This window comes from Polypterus senegalus, chromosome 5 (assembly GCF_016835505.1).
Source record: "Polypterus senegalus isolate Bchr_013 chromosome 5, ASM1683550v1, whole genome shotgun sequence".
Classification (NCBI taxonomy): domain Eukaryota; kingdom Metazoa; phylum Chordata; class Cladistia; order Polypteriformes; family Polypteridae; genus Polypterus; species Polypterus senegalus.
In genome coordinates, this window is record NC_053158.1 from 131,063,955 (window position 1) to 131,082,039 (window position 18,085).

An 18,085-nucleotide genomic window follows, 5' to 3' on the forward strand; every position below is an offset into this window, starting at 1 on the left:
AAGGTAAACCTCACATTAGCACAAACAAATGGAAAATATTACTAAATGAAATAACAGAACAGCGAAAAGAGATTGAATAGTGTTTGAGGATGTCTGGGGGAGAAGAGAGACAAGGCAGTGAGACAAAATGACAGCTGCTGTACAGGCTTTTAAATGTTCAAAGCGCTACACAAAATGCAGATCAAGCAAAGAGGAGGTAGAAAAAAGAGCTGTTATTTGTTTCCCATTGTTTCAGCATTTAAGAGGGATTTCAGAGGAGCGACCGCATCTCCTTGGGGTGTGTTCAGCCCCCCTCTTCAGAATGGCGCGTAGTGCTGTTTGTTAGTGGCGTAGGGGTTGGAGAGCGATGCGAGCAGGGGCAAAGCCCCCTAGTATATATAAATATAGAAAGTGACATTTGTTTAGTTATCTTGTTGTACAGTAGGTGGAATCAACAATCAGTTGAGCTTTTTTTGGTTTATTTCTTTCTCTCTCTATTGTTTTCTCTGTTTGATAGCCCTGAGCCAGCCTTCTGGGTTTCCAAGATAGGTTAAAGGTAATTTCCTCACAGAGAAGAAAAGAAGGTAGAAGACACATTTCATTTGTAAAGCCACCATCAGGTGCGCCTACACTAACTCATTTTTAATGTCAACATTGTGATTATAATGCTAAATCACATTGGTGAGGATTAGTGTGTATGTATTTAGCAGAATGCAGTACATTTGCATTGTTTTGTGACAACACAGTGAAAACCAGACAACATAAAACTAATGCTTATATGTTGTTGGTGGGGCACAATTTTAAAAACTTGTTTTTGTGTGTGTGTGTGTTTTTCCACTTTACCTTTCACCTTATTCTTTTCATGTACTTTGTTTTGTGTACTCTGTTTTTGTCTTTGGTCATAGTCCCATTTATATTCTGTTTCCGCTTAGTGGCTTTTTATTCTAAATAGATGCCAGTTGTTTTGGAAGGCTGTGTTTGACTACATACGCTAAGTGAGCAAAGAAAGTCCATGTAGAGTTGACCATAAACACACCCATATTTTTCTATTATCCAGGCCATTGAGGAGGTCTTGTAATCATTGTGTATATAATAAACATAGTCTGTTTTTTGCTACCTGTTCCTAAAGCCCCATTTGCAACTCACATATTTTTGTTTTATGAAAGCCATGATTTGACGTCAACTTAAACCTTATGCACAGTTTTTCCTTCATCTCTAGCAGAAATGTACCTATAAAATGTCTCAAATGTTTCAAAGGTATAATAGCATGCTCTAGACTCAGTTTGAGTATTACATTGGCTTATGCTTAAGATAGCAAAAAGTCATGAAGCAAGACTGGGAGGTGATAGAGTGACTATGGTCAACAACTAGCATGGTTCGCAAATAGAAAACCAAAATAAATCAATATTGCCAAACTAAGAACATTTATCATAAATCAAAATCCAAAAACCTTGGAAATAGTCTAAATTGCTTGATATATAAATGGAGAAAGGGATCAAAGCAAGGGAAGATGACAACAGATCAGAGAAGATTTAAAAGAAAGCCATGAAGAAGATAAAGGTAGGTAGCTAAAAAGATTATTTGGTCATTTATTGCCTCCCATGATCTCCTACTGCCAACTCTATTATAAAGAATCCAGTGATCTACATAGGTAAAACAGGGAAACAGCTTGCAGATGATTTTAGGGAACAAGTTTGAGTTGTCAAAATCAAAGCCAACAGTTCGTTGGAACATTTCACATCTCCTGATCATGGTCACACTGATCTTTCTATTTGTGTTCTTTCACACAGTTTTATTGACACCATCCATCCATCATCCAACCCGCTATATCCTAACTACAAGGTCACGGGGGTCTGCTGGAGCCAATCCCAGCCAACACAGGGCGCAAGGCAGGAAACAAACTCCGAGCAGGGTGCCAGCCCACCGCAGGGCACACATACACACACACACTAGGGACAATTTAGAATCACCAATGCACCTAACCTGCATGTCTTTGGACTTTGGGAAAAAACCCACGCAGACACGGTGAGAACATGCAATCTCCATGTAGGGAGGACATGGGAAGTGAACCCGGGTCTCCTAACTGCGAGGCAGCAGCGCTACCCACTGCACCACCGTGCCACCCTTTATTGACAACTTTCAAAGAAAAACAGCACAAGCTAAAGTTAACTCTAAAATTTAGATCACAAAATACCCCCAAAGCTGATTGATATATTTAAAACTAAACAAACAAAATGAGAGTCTTACTTTTACTTTGGTCTGGTTGTTTAATAACATGCTTAGAGAGCAGATCCGTTTTCAGACTTGCTTGTCTCTATAATTTCTTTATTTATTGCTGCTATCATGTATTCTTCTTTGGAACTTATCCAAGCTCTGTTCTTGGAACAGTACACTATGTGATTTACCAACAATATAACAAATTCGTTTTTCACAGTCATGCTGCACTTTATTTGCACAATTAAGCCTAAATCATGCTAATTGGATCCTTGTTGGCTTGGTTCTGAAACAAAAAAATCATACACTGAAAGCCATAAACACTGGAAACTTTTTGTTCATGTTTAAAAAGACGTCAATTTACCTTGGGCCACTTACAAAATCCGGCACCATAGCATTTTTCTTTTCAGGTAACCTTTTTGATCGCCCCTCATAATTGGTTAAATGTTAATGCAAGTCACAGTCCTGATAGAGCTTTTGCCAGAGTAAGGAATGATTTTGAAGGGGAAATGAAAGACTTGCCTGCAGCACTGTTTGTTGTATGAAATTTTTTTTTTAATGTAACTCGTATTTTAGTCAGGAAATGAATACTAAGAAATACACACAGATATATAAATATATTTATTATTGTTTATGCAAAATTTTCCTGCAGCTACTTAAAATGTCATGACCAATCAATTCAGTCCAAAACTCGTATATGAATTAAAAGAAGTTTGCTACGAATTGTGTTTTAAGGGTGGAGTGTAAGATCAATTTTCTCCAGTATCTGTTTGACCTAAGCTGTAACTTCATGCACATGCCTGTCTGGCTTGCTCACAATTCAGCCCGTTTACATTTAGTGGTGAGAATAGCATATGTCCGTTCCAGTCAGTAAACCTTAATTTCCTCCTTTGCTGCTGCAATCGACAGTACTTTTAGTTGTGGGATCTGATGTTTTACTTCCCAGGATTAGGTGATAGTTAAATCAAATCTGATTACTTTTAGCAGCTATTGTGTGCCAGTTACTTTGTTAAAATAACATAGTTTACATGCCAAAGAATTTGCTGCAAATTAAAATAATATAAAGAGGTGTACAACTTGGAGTCCCATAGAGGTGAACTCTCAGATTTAAAGCCAAGCAGCCCCCTGAGCATTTCCATTCTTGAAACTTTGAATAGAAATTTATACATATTAAAAAAGTGTTTAAAATATTGAAATTGTGCTTTGTGACAAATACTGTATAATTATTGTTTATGGAGGAATTTATATTATAGAATCATGTTTTCACACTTAATTTAAGTCTGACTGACTTTTAAACTTGAAGCCAAAAAAAAAAAGATAAAAAAATCTTAGCTGCCCCACATGTACATAGTCAAGAACAGTGGTACTCAAATATAAGTCTTAAGGATTCCCTTACTGAATTTTCTCCTGAGTCAAAGGTCCAGAGAAATATGGTCCAATGAGCAAATAGACATAACAGATCTACACTCTATGGACAAAAGTATTGGGTCACACCTCTTAATTATTGAATTCTGATGTTTCAATCAGACCCATTGCAAAAGATTTATAAAATCAAACACCTAGCCATGCAGTCTCTATTTACAAATATTTGTGAAATAAAATGGGTCATTCTGAAGAGCTCAGTGACTTTAAGCGCAGTACTGTGATAGGATGCCACCTTTGCAATAAGGCGGTTCTTGAAATTTCATCCCTCATGAATATTTCATGGTCAATTGTATGTGGTATTATTGGAAAGTGGAAGCATTTAGGAAGAAAAGCAACTCAGCCACAAAGTGGAAGACCACGTCAAATTACAAAGTGGGGTCAGCGACTTCTAAGGTGCATGGTGCGTAAACATCGACCAAGCTGTGCTGATTCCAAGAGTTCCACACTTCCACTGGCATTAGTGTTAGCTCAAAAACTTCATGGAATGGCTTTCTATGGCTAAGTAGCTGTATGTGCTCCTCATATCACAAAGTCCAATGTCAGGCATCAGATGGTGTAAAGCACACCGCCACTGAACTGTGGAGCTGTGGAAACGTGTTCTATGGAGTGACAAATCACGCTTCTCTGTTTGGCAGTCAGATTGGCAAGTTTGGGTTTTGTGGATGCCGGGAGAATATTACCTGCCTTGACTGTATTGTGCCAACTATGAAGTTTGGTGGAGCAGGGATAATGGTGTGAGGCTGTTTTTCAGGTTTAGGGTGAGTCCCCTTACTTTCAGTGAAGGACAATGTTAATGCTTCAGCATACCAAGACATTTTGAAAAACACTATGCTTACAGCTTTGTGGAAACAGTTTGGGCAAGGCCCTTTTCTTTTCCAGCATGACTGTGCCCAGAACAGAAAGCAAGGTCCATAAACACATAGTTGGAGGAATTTGGTGCGGAAGAACTTGACTTGCCCGTTCAGAGCCCTGACTTCAACTCCATCAAACATCACTGGGATGAAGTGAAACAGAGATTGCGAGCCAGGCCTTCTTGTTCTACATCAGTGCCTGACTTCATAAATGCTCTACAGAATGAATGGGCACAAATTCCCACAGAAACACTCCAAAATCTTGTGCAAAGCCTTACAAAAAGAGTTGAAGCTGTTACAAGTGCAAGTGAGGGAGACCAATTCCATATCAAAGTCTATGCATTTAAATGCAGTGTCATTAAAGTCCCTGTTGGTGCAATGGTTAGGTGTCTCAATACGTTTGTCCATATAGTGTATGTCAAAAACAATATCCCAAAAATTTTAAAATATGCAAAGTATGTAGTTTTAAGGAGACCAACCGGAGTCACTCATGCAAGTGGTTGTTGGTGTGTCTACTGCTGTATGTGTTCTTTCTGTTATATTCATAGGTAAAAGTGCTTATTCACAGTAGTACAAGTATGTTGAAGCAAACATGTTGAGAATTTGCAGGGCCAGTTTTTGCAGGCGTGAAACATTTGCAGCAATCACCATCTTTGTTAAGGAAACAACAGGTTTTCTTGGAAGTCATTCAACCCAGTTTATGGTGAAGCAGCACTAAACCATTAGCAAACTTTATATGTTTCCATATAGAAATGTGTAACACTTTTTACTGCAAATGAATTTTCAATGAATGGTAGGACTTGTTTTCCCAGGCTTCTTTTTTCCTGTCATGGATGGTACTACATTAGTAGCTATTGACAAGAAATGCTTCAGGTCAGTCTCTCTCTCAACATTTGCATATTGCTTCATAAAATTCTTCCCCCTCTTGTGTGGGTATAAAGAGTTTTCAGACGTAAGACATCCTCACAAAACACTGTCTTTCATCATAAAAAATAATTTAACAAAGACATTTGGGCATTGTCCATTGGTTCAACCACAGCTAGTGAAATTAACTGTCCCTTTTTAATGACAAAAGTAAGTTGCTTAAATAAATCTTTCAGTTCTTGTTGTTACAATGGAATCTGAACAAGGTATTTACATTATTTTTTCTGTCATTTCCTCCTTTATCCCATCAACAATAGCTTGTATCACTTTACTAATGCATTATTTTACTATTTCAGTATCAGAGGAGGGGTTCTTATGCTTTCCCAAGACCCATGTAACTCTTAGCGAGGCATCTATTGCATATTGTTGCTGGGTCATTGCCTTAATAATTCTTCTGCATGTAGCTTAACATGATGACTTTAGTTAGTTCAGTTTTGTGGCTCTTACCTCAGAGCCCTGGTGATAGTTCTTAAAATATGTACATTTGGTGTCACACTGGTGTTTCACATTGCTAATCTTTACAATGGCAGCTGTTTTATGACATTGGTTTAATACTTTTTTCTCGAAGAATAAAGGCATACTTTTCAGTCCCCTTGACCTTTAATGTGCTGTATTTATCATCAACATTGCCTTTCTTTGGGCTGAGCAATTTTGAACGCACCATTTTTACTTTTTTCTGCATGTCAATTTGCAGAGAATATTATCGCTACAGCCTGCGGAACAGCAAAGTTGGATGTTTAAGGCAGAGCTTGCTGATGCTGTCTAAAGTGGCAGTGGTCATTAAGTTCACACACAGTTTTACATCTTCTGTGACTGAACCAGATACAAAAGCACCAGTGACGAGTGCTTGGAAGACACATAGCTTACATAACACTTTTTTTCTTGTGTGCTGACAACAGATAACCAAAATAACTGAGTTTTTGTTTTGTTCATGGCACAAATTAGATTATCTTTTAGTCCAGATCTGGATCATAGTCTGGCTATTTAGGACCACTAGTCAAGAATCAAGTCTGGATATTTAAGAATTAATGGGACCTCAAGCTTTTCTGTTCTTCTTGTAATAGATTTTGTAAAGGATGGCGCACATGGGCTGGCATCCCAGCCAAGGTTAAGCAGGTACCCTTACCCAGCATGGAGGCCAGTGTAATGGAAGTACCAGAAAACATGGTGTCTGGTTAATATTTTCTCTGCCAATATGCTGGATGGTTACCATGCCTGGGCTTTGGTACCCATTTGGATACCCACAGGGCAGGCTGGGAACTGGAGTCCCAGAGTACAGCTCTGTTGGGGATGTTGCAAAGGTTTACAATTCCAGCTGACCCAGAAGTGCTTCCAATGGACCATGTGCCAGCACCGGAAGTACTCCTGGGTCTAACCATAAAAGGAATCATTCTGTCTAACCTCAAGGAGTCAAAGTCAGGAGGCAGCAGGCAATATTCATCAAGCGGACAGAAGGGCAAAGTGAAACTTTAATTATACTTGTGTGTTCTGGCTGGTGCTTATTTCAAAAAGATTTGATAACAAATAAAAACCTTTTATTTGAACCCAGAATTGTGTTGGGTGGCATTGTTTCTAAGTTTTGGGGCTCAGTGGCACACCCCCTTATAGTCACAATATCAATAAATATAATTTTTGGTCAGTCTGCCTTCTGTATACTGTAAGCAGCTATTTTATCTAGTTTTTAATTAAATGGGCATGAGTCCTGTATAGTGTTGACCCTGCCTGCTGATCCTATGTTTATACCCTGGAGCTGCCAATCAATGATCATTTTTTCATCTACCAACAACCGTAGCTGCAGCTCTTGACCTGTTTAATGCTGTTCCAGCAGCAGCTGGTGATTTTCAACAGGGATATTTTCAGGTTTCCTCTTTGGCTTGAAAAGGTTTCTGTTTCTTCCAGGAGACCCCCTTATTATTATGCCATTCTTTCTTTAGAGCAGTTAGTTCAAACAGGCAGTGTGTGATGCTTGTGTGCACCACAGAGTGTATAAAATTAAATAATTCAATGCATTTGGTGATAATAAATAACTAACTCCTTAGATGGTGGAATGACTATAAGTAAGCTAAGACAACTTAATTTGGCAAGAAATTACTTGGGTTTCTTAGATGTAATCTGCATTGAGCATTTGGGCATTTAATTACATCATGAAACATCATATGGCACATTTATTGCCAATAATTGATATTTTAGGTGGCAGCAATTAACTAAAACTTCCATTATAAAGGCCTAGTTAAGCAGTCAATCTTTTAATAGGGTCTTTCTTGGCATGTTTCACTCTGTTTTTAACATGGCAATAGTTAAAATTAAACACAAAAATATTATTCTGTAAACAGACTGTGTTCTAAAACTTTTAGAGAACCTTAGTCTCATCCTTTATTTCATCAGCCATCTGTAGTCTACTTCCAGATATGTGTTAGGGAAGGCAATCGTTAACTCTCAGAGAGTTTGTTTGTAATGCTTGCTTGACACTCGTTTTTTCTTTGGTCCCCTTTCTCTGCTTTTTGTTTATTTTTTAATCTCTGAATATGCAATGCAGAAATATATAACATAACTCTTGTTGTTGAATTTTTTAAATAAATGACCAGAAGAAGAGGAATGAGTCTGAGAAACAAGGACAGATTCATAACTATGGAGTCAAATAATCATCATAAAGCCGACATCAAAACCCTAAATCATACTCAAAACTACATAGATCAAAAGTAGTTTACCAGAAGCACTAACTAAATAAACACACACTGTAAGTTTATTTACATGATAACAATCAAGCTTAGACAGAGCATCTCTTCATCACACTGCCCAGCTACGTCCACATTAACAGAGGGTCAGTTTGGAACTGCCATTTATCCTCAGGGATAGCGTGGTGGTGCACTGCTTCACAAGTCCATGAGTTTAAATCCCAACATGGACACTACCTGTTTATAGAGTTTGCAAATTTCCGTTTTGAGGTGGTCAGATTTCTGGCAGAATGGTGTCAAGACAACAACCTCACCCTCAATGTTAGCAAAACTAAGGAGATGATTGTGGATTTCCACAAACAGGCAACAGAGCACAGCACCATCTACATCAGAGGTGAGGCTGTGGAGCAGGTCAGCAGCTTTAGGTTCCTCTGAGTCATTCTCACTGATGACCTTAAATGGTCAAGTCACACTGCGGCAGTAGTCAAGAAAGCCCAACAACGCCTCTACTTCCTCAGGAGACTGAATAAGGTCCGGATGTCCACCACAACCCTGTGCAGATTCTACAGGTGTACTGTGGAATCCATCCTGACAGGATGCATCACATCCTGGTACAGCAACTGCTCAGTTCAGGACTGCAGAGCTCTGTATCCGTATCAGGCGGTATCCCAGCCACCCTGCACTGTCACTTTTCATCCTCCTTCCATCTGGGAAGCAACTAAAGTCCATTCAGACGCACACCTCCAGGTTCAGGAACAGTTTCTACCCAACTGCAATCAGACTCATGAACAATCAGTAACCTTGTGTCACCTCCACTGCCACCTGCACATATACTTCTGCTACTGTCTCTATTTATTCCTAGGATTCTGGTTTTATTTATTTACTTATTTATATTCATTTATTTATTTATTTATTTATTTTTTCGTCTATGTTCACTGTCTGCGGGGGCACATGCAAGCAAGTATTCCATTGTACATGGTATTTGTACTTGTACACATGACAATATTGAATTGAATTGAACTTGCTCACAGAATTGTTGTTGTATGAACTGGTGCCCCATATCAATCCTCCAATCTGGTGGATATCATCTATGACTTATGTTTACAAATTTGAAAGTTTTTTTTTAATGTGAACAGTTGTTGGACAAATACAATTTATGGTTAATTATAAAGCTTTACTTTCAATAACTTGAAAATCTGAATCATTAAAAGCTGCAATGACAACAATACTGAGAGATAAAAAAGATTTTTAAACCATGGTGTGTGGAGGAGCACTTAGATGCTAAGATACAATGATAAAGCTTTCTGCCAAGGTAAAAGCGGAAGCAGCTCTTGATCTGATTTTGCCTGGGCAGATGCAGACAATGTCAGTTATACAGTATGAGCATGAAAGTCTCTTTCTCATCATAAGATGATAGAATCTAGCACAAATACCAGCAGAGCAGTGTCAGAAACACATCATAGTGCTAGGAATGGATGAGTGACTTCAGCAAAGACACTGTAGCTCAACTTGATTTTGTCAGTACATGAAGAGTTCTCTCTTCCTTCTGAAGAAATAGGTTGGAGTGCTGCCCTAGAATCATATGTGATCTGCTTGTGTGAAGGTAATAAATGCTGGATTAGATAACAAATCTCTACTGAGCTACTGTATAGTATAGGTGAATATTTTTTATGAAGCCATGTAATATATTCTGGCTTCAGACAGCTAAATTATTTTCCGTAGCAGTAGTTTCTATGAAAATATGTTCAGTCGTTTTGATTTTCATTGCAGAATTATGCATTTCTATACATATAAAAATGATATAAAGTTTGAATAGATAGTAAAGGTCCATGTTATAGTTTTCAAAATTGAACCTGCACCAGTACTCTTCTGGTATAAAATGCTAATAGATTTTTCCGGGCACTTAAATTTGTTACTAGTATTATTGGTAAATTTTAGAAAAAATTTAGAAAAATGATCTAATTTTATACCTGTTACCTATCTGTGAACTTCAGATAATTTTGTGAAGATCGGTGATGAAACATGTTATGCATGAAGATCTCTATATACAGGTATAATCTTCATTTGGATCTTGATCTTTGTTTGTCCGCGAATGAATTAGAAGAAGAAACACTAGATGGCAGTAGAGAGGCAGCTAAAACATAGGCATTGCATTAAGAATCTCCTCCAGGCTTATACTACTGAAGACTGTAGTACTCCAGTCACACCTCAAAACACAGACATTCAAACTAAACAAATTGTTGTGCTTTAAATTAATTAAAGATATCTTCATTTAGATCTTGATCTTTGTTTGTCTGCGAATTCCACGCATGCGTAGACCACCTTCCAGTTTAGTATGTTGTTGTTACTCACGGATGTCAACAATGTGCCGGAATAACGAAAGGGGTGGTGGACAGTGTTACGCTGGTTAGCTCTTGAGGCCTGGTTAGAGAATGAGATAGCTGAAGATAAAAGGTACGTGCCTACGTAGCATATGAATGAAAGTGGGTAAAATGAATGACAACGTAACAGCACGTTCCGGAAATTATTATTGTTACGTTGTAGCCGGCGAGAGCTGCGTGTCTCACAATTGTACTGTGGCTTGCTCACATGTCAGTGAAGTGATCCCTATTTATGCTTTAAAGAGCCTGGATATCTATGTGTCCCCCTTTTATAATCATTGCTCCGTGTATATTGCCTTACTCTTTGGATTGCCACAAAGCAACCTGCGAGATTGGAGAATGGTTGAGAAGACATCGTGAGAGGAAACGATAGCGTCGTGAAAACGAGACGGACTGTGAACAGACAGAAGCAGAAATGCTCCTACACCGCCACATAATTACTATTCAGACAGTGATTCCGAGTAGGCCGTTCCTATCGAACCAATGTCCAAAGGTTTTCTTTTGTAATTTTGTTTCCCTTATAAAAAATCATAATGCTGTGCGACGAAGGGCCCAGTTCATGACTGGCAGCCGCATTTAAACAGGGAGCCCGTCACAGACAACTTTAACACGCGCAACGTAGTTGGGCGCACATGGCTAGTATAAAATAAAATTCAAGTATGCAGACTTTATTCAGATCTTGGAGGAAGTTTTGTTTGCTTAAATCTGCTTATATAACAATGACTCTGGGTAGTACAAGCTATATCATTGTCTATCACTGCACAATTCTTAACATAAGACATAATGTTTCAGTAAACCTCCAAATCATGACCTTACCTGAAGATATTGTTTGTAATTCTGCAAGCAGACTGAACAACAACCATCAGCAGAACCTGTGAAAGATGAGAAGGCAAGGTGGTGCCCTGACTAGGTTTCTGCATTGCATGAATGCATGAACCGCGACCTGGCTGGCTTGCCTCTCCCTGGACACAGACATTTAACCTCATAGCTTTTCCGTGCACAATTTGGACCATAGCATGGCAATCACCGGCAAGACAAATGAATGTGATGTGTTTGTGTGTGTTTTTTTTCTTTTTTTTTTTTTTTAAATCAACACCTCCTGGTGCACTGATGTGGAAGCAGTCTCCCAGTCCCGCTTACTAGACTTGGAATACCTGATGATAAAGTTCCGGACATTTTACCTGCCAAGAGAGTTTTCCTCAGTGATGCTCACGACTGTTAACATTCCACCAGAAGCGCCAGTTATGGCTGTGTAGGATGAACTGTCCGATGCAGCAACTTATAAGCACAGTTGAAGGCGCCTACAAGTCCATCATGTGTCTACACTTTGGCAAGTCTGACCATGCATCAGTACTTCTACTGCTAGCTTACAAACAGATACTAAAGCATGTTAAGCTGGCAGTGAGGAACATACAGTGCTGAACTCTGGAACATGAACTGCAGAACTGTTTTGGATATGGCGGACTGGTATGTCTATAAGGATTCCTCTGAAAATCTGAATGACTACACCAACTTGGTGACAGAATTATGTCACATTCTGTATGGAGTTTTGTGTGCCTACATGAACTGTTTGCTCCTACCCTAATCAGAAGCCCCATGTGAATAGCATTGTTCACTTGGGACTTAGGGAGCAGACTGCTGCTTTTAATCCAGTTGTTTAGAAATATTTCTTCTAAACATCTTTGTTTGTTTTTAACTATAACATTGTTTGTTATATTATCATGTTAAAGATGAAAAGGGCTCACATAATTTACTTTAGCCTTCATTTCATCCAAAGATGAAATTTGAACAAAGGTGTGCTAGTGTTTACACTTCCACAGTCGATTTATTTGATTTGTAGATAGACGTTTTAATAATAAACCCTTGAGTGAAAGATTTTACCAGACAGTGTTGGTAAAGTAGTAGCCGAGTTCTTGGATAAGGCTTTCCATTTACCAGTCAGATAAGGATGTAGACGTGGCCTATGATCACCAACTAAAAGTGACTAAAAGAGTTGGATTGTGTCTACAACTGGCAGAGATTAGGTTTCTTTCTACAGTTTCTTGGTATAGTCTCCGCGACAAGATATGGTGCTGTGCAGTTTGGGCAATTCTTCAAGAAGACCTTTTGCTACTATGGATTAAAAGTAGGATGAGGTGGTTTGTCATATAGTTAGAATCTTTAGTGTTTATTTTCAGTCTTGTTTCTTGATATTTTATGAAAATGTTTGGATACAAGTAGTGTTAATAATGCACTTAAGTTTCTTCCATTTTTTGATATTATACAGTGCAGGTGACATTTTTCTCCATATCTTTTTTTCATGACATTGATGAAAAAAGATCTATTTTGACAAAATAATGAGGTTGTAGAAAACACAATGATTTGCTAAGCTCACAGGATGGCAGGGTTGATGTAGACATTATTACTGCTGACTGTCTGGTCCAGTGTCCTGCATTCAAACTGATGGTCGGTTTCTGTCTGTGAGGAGTTTGTGTGTTCTCTCTGTGGCTTTTTCTCTGGGTCCTCCAGTTTCTCTTAAGCATCATATAAACTTATATGTGAGATGGTTGGTATAAAGGAACCGCAGTAGCATTTCTTGACACACTTCTGTAGAATGATTTGTTGGGTGAAAGTACTGTGTTAGCGTGTACACTTTGATGTACTTATTGTCCATTTGTACCTCTGGGAATTCTGTTTCTTTTTCTATCCTGATTAAATCAAATTTGTCCACTTCTGTCAAGACCGTAATAGATAGCTTTGTATGAAATCTTCAGTTTCTTGGCAATTTATTGCATGGAATAACCTTCATTTTGCAAAACAACAATAGACATACAGTATATGTTTCTTGAGAAAATCATTTAATTTTGGCCATTTTTAAACACCGAAGAGAAGTGTCTTGTTTCATCCAAGGTATGTTCCTTTGCTTATATTTATTTTCCTTTTCTGTGTCTTCTTTGTCTATTGTAATATATTAATTTTTTCATGCTTTGTATATATGTATTTTTTTTAATTTGCTATGTATTATGTGTTGCCCTGTGTTTTGTGGGTTGAATTCCTAAAAGGGCTCACTCTTGTGTCACTTCTCAAGGATAGTTGTAATCCTATACATGGATGAGTCACAACATTAAAACCACCTGCCTAATATTGTGTGGGTCCCACTCGTACGACCAAAACTGTTCTCTCCTGTGGAGGCATAGACTCCACAAGACTTCTATCTGGCAAGACATTAGTAGCAAAGCCTGTAGGTCACATGGTGAGGCCTTCATATATCAGACTTGTGTTTCCAGCATATCTCACAGATGCTTGATTCGTTGAGGTCTGGGGAATTTGGAGGTCATGTTCCTCAAACCATTCCTGAACAATTTTTACAGTGTAGTAAGGCACATTGTCTTGCTGAAAGAGGCCGCTGCCATCAAGGAATACAGTTACCAACTTGCGATGAAGGGATGTACATAGTCTGCAGCCAGCTCTAGGTAGCTGGTATGTGACAAAGTAATACACAGATGACTGCAAGGACCCAAAGTTTCGTAGCAGAACATTGTCAAGAGAATCACACTGCTTCTGCTAACTTTCCTTCTTCCCATAATGCATTCTTCTGCCATTTTCCCTGGATAAATGACATTTATGATCTAAAAATGACCTACATGATCTAAAAGAAAATATGGCTCATCAGACCAGGCCACCTACTTACATTCCTCCATGGTACATTTCTGATACTCACATGCTTATTGTAGGCACTTTTGGTGGTGGGCAGGGGTCAGCATGGGCATTCTGACTGGTCTATGGCTATGAAGCAAGGTGCAATGCACTGTATGTTCTGACACCTTTCTCTCATGCCCTCCATTATGTTTTTCAGCAATATGTGTTACAGTAACTCTTCTGTGGAATTGGATCAGGCCAGGCTAGCCTTGGCTTCTCATGCACATCAATAAGACTTTCACACCAATGACTCTGTTTCCTGCTAACCGGTTGTCCTTCCCTGGGCCATTTTTTTGGATTCTGGAAGTTCTGGAAACACACCACAAGACCTGCCATTTTGGGGATGTTCTGACCCAGTCGTCTAGACATCATAATTTGGCCCTTGTTAAAACTGTTCAGATCCTCACGTTTGCCCATTTTTCCTGCTTACATCACATCACCTTCATTAACTGACTGTTCACTTGTTGCCTAATATATTTCACCTCTTGACAAGTCCCATTGTAACAAGGCAATCAATGTTATTCTCTTCACTTGCCAGTGGTTTTAATGTTGTGGCTAATTGGTTTATATTTGAAGCTTGGAAGCAGGTCATTTAGTGGTTCATTGATAGTCATTTTGAAGTGCATTATTGTAAGTATTGATTTTTTTCTGGTTCTAGATTAAACTTGTATTTGATTTTTGGATTGCACTTTTTGACTTCCTTGCTCTTGGTTGCGTTTTTAGGCAAGTGCTTTTTGCGTTATTTCTGCCAATTTTTGCCATTTTTGTGCTTTTGAGATTTTTAAATAAACAGCTTTGTTTTTAAAAATTCTGCTTTGGCCATGTCCTTCGAAGCTAGGTGTTTTTTTTAGTTCCTCTATCTTGAAGGACATTTTTGATATTTTAAAATATTTTGGGACATTTAAGTCACTTTGAACTTTAAAAGTCAGTTTCCACATTTTAGGCCTAGTTAGGCTGATACCTGTCTGTGGTGTTCAGAGTTCAGGCTGCCTTATGCTAATTGTCTTCTGGGTATGCCAGTAAAGGTCCTGACCTGCTTTTGTGGTTTACTTTGGATGCCTCAACCCCTATGTTCATGACTCCTAATTATTACAGGAATTTTAGGAATGTCGATATCTTGCAGCTCAAGGAATGACAATTTACTTGCTTTACTGATCAAAACAACAGGTTTCAGCTGTGCTAACATTATTATAAAGGTTTCCCTCATAACAAGTTAGGATTTTAAATATGCTTACTTAAGGATGATCTAAACGAATTTACTATTGGGGCACTAGAGTAATGGCTGCTGAAAATGAGGCTTTGCAGTCACATGTGAATAAAAAATTATAAATCAGTAATTTCATGCAGTAACAATGTTTTGGCTATATATTTTTTAAAGTATCGATTTCTATGAAAAACTAGAACTTTTCTGGATGATTTCAAACATTGAACACTAGTGTGTGTGTATGTGTGTGTGTGAACAGTGGACAGTTAGGCATCCTGCCCAGGATGGAGCTGAAAACACAAAAAAAAACTCCAGACAGCTGGAGAAAAAATAAAATCTGCAGGGGTTCCAGACCATGAGACCTCCCAGCCCCCTGTGGGCATTCTACCTAACATAAATGATCAGTCTTCATTGTATTTAGGGTTTTCATGGAAGGACTTGATGATGATGGTCATGTGGACTTCTGGCCTTTAATCCATCAATTAATTAAACATCAATGGTGCTGCCAGGACAGGGCATCCCAGGCTTTCTTTTCACATCATGCCACAGAAAGTACTCCCAGGTTTCCAATAAAAGAGACCTGCCTTGCCCAGGCAAGTTGGAGCTTGAGAGGAAGGAAGGCAGCACTTGACTGGAAGAGAGCAGTGGATGGGAAAAGAGAGAGTAATAGAGAAAGAGAAGGAAACAACCTGTTTATTGTGCACAAGGTATTCTTGTAATAGACAGCCCTTTGATTGATCTGGAGACTGTATTGTGTCTTTGTGTTTGTGGCTCACTGGTGTACCCCCAGCCTTCACAGTGTGTATGTGTATATACAGTATATATATGTATATGTATGTATATATAAATGTGTGTATGTGAAATTGTACATACTATACGATGCACTTTGCGTATATAGAGAGAGAGAGGTTAGTAGTACGCACTGATACAGCGCATTGCCGCACCCACCACATGAAAAACCAACTCAGATTTCCAGATTGGGACCTGAGTGTAGCCATGCAACGGGTGACACCTCAGCACCACACAAGTTCAGATGGAATGGAACCGATGTGAGGTTTTTTATGGTGGCTAGAGTGCCAATTCTGCCACCAACCCCCAGGTTTTTCCCTACAAGTTGGAGGGCTACATGCAGGGCTGGATGCAGATTAATGTCATACCCAGGATGAAGCAATTGCAAGTTAAGGGCCTTGCTCAAGGGCCCAACAAAGTAGAGTCACTTTTGGCGTTTACAAGATTCAAACCTGCAACCTTTCGATTACGAATGCAGATTCCTAGCCTCAGAGCCACCACTCCGCCCCTTTGCATGTACTTTTTTTTTTTTACTCATTTATTTTTTTTGTTTTTAAGTGGCCTTTTGCTGGTATTGTATCACTTTTCTGAGGAGACATGCTAATAAGAATTTTAATTATATTGTCTACCCATAACAACGAACTTGGACTTGAGACTGACTGACTGAAATGACAAAGAGTGAGAGTAAAGGTCTAGTCAAAATTAAGTTTGGGGGAATATTAAACCTGAGTTTACCTTTTACAAATTTTAATACACAATCAGAAAGATCTATGTGGTTTATGAAACATGGTACAATTGGCTTCAAATAGACTTAGACACTAAGATCCCTAGATGCTTCTTGAAATGATTTGGGAGACTTCTACCTGTGTACTATTCCTCTCTCAGTCCTGATCTAGTATCGACACATGATACTTTTTCTTATTAGACACACTTCTTTTTTGCTTACTGTATGTCCAGAATTACAGTTTCAAAAGTTTTTTTTTTCTTTTCAGCCACTGAGCAAGTACCCACCACTGGTCAATGACATCTCTTTTTGGTTGCCACGTAAAGGATTCTCCGAAAATGACTTTTTGGATTTAGTACGCACAGTTGGAGGAGACTTGGTGGAAAAGGTGTCTCTCATTGACTGTTTTACCCATCCAAAGTAAGTGTTTCATTTATGAAATCCTAAATTGTTATGTGTTACATGCCTAAGAGTAAAGAGCAACTTAATCCATGGAAACAAATAATATATTCAGGAGGAGGGCGGCACAGTGGCGCAGTAGTAGCACTGCTGCCTTGTAGTAAGGAGACCTGTGTTTGTTTCCCAGGTCCTCCCTGCATGGAGTTTGCATGTTCTCCCCGTGTTTGCGTGGGTTTCCTTTGGGTGCTCTATAGTTTCCTCCCACAATCCAAAGACATGACAGTTAGGTGTATTGGCGATCCTAAATTGTCCCAAGTGTGTGTGTGTGTGTGTGTGTGTGTGTGTGTGTGTGTGTCTGGCCTACGGTGGGCTGGTGCCTTGCCAGGGAATTTGTTCCTGCCTTGCTCCCTTTGTTGGCTGGGATTGGTTCCAGCAGACCCCCGTGACCCTGTGTTAGGATATAGTGGGTTGGACAATGACTGACTGATATTCAGGAGGCTAGTTTTGCAAATATACTTAGTAATTAAATATACTTACGTATTAATCTGCGTGTATAGTTGTAATGAAATAGCAATTTTAGTAACACAATATAAGAATTTTAAGGTAAATTTGGTAAAAATCTATGCATCCTTCTATCAAAACAAAACCTTAAAAACTGTAGAGTTTTGATTTTGTATGTTACTTGCATTAATGATGGTTCCTGCTGTAATCTTTCTATAGATAGTATTTTGTGTGTATCTTAAAAGACTGATGATAGAAATATTGCTTATTTTGGTTAATTCATTTTATCTTGTTTCATTTAACAATTTTAATCTTTCTGTTGCTTTTGAGACATCATGGAT

At 38.7% G+C, this 18,085-nt stretch overlaps 1 protein-coding gene across 1 annotated transcript in view; it reads left to right on the forward strand.

Moving 5' to 3' along the window:
• The window catches only part of fars2 (phenylalanyl-tRNA synthetase 2, mitochondrial), a 385,695-nt gene that overhangs the window by 128,621 nt on the left and 238,989 nt on the right, over positions 1-18,085 (forward strand). The window contains exon 4 of the mRNA XM_039754115.1: positions 17,113-17,264. Coding sequence (XP_039610049.1) covers positions 17,113-17,264 — 152 coding nt within the window. The remainder of the gene's footprint in view (positions 1-17,112; positions 17,265-18,085) is intronic.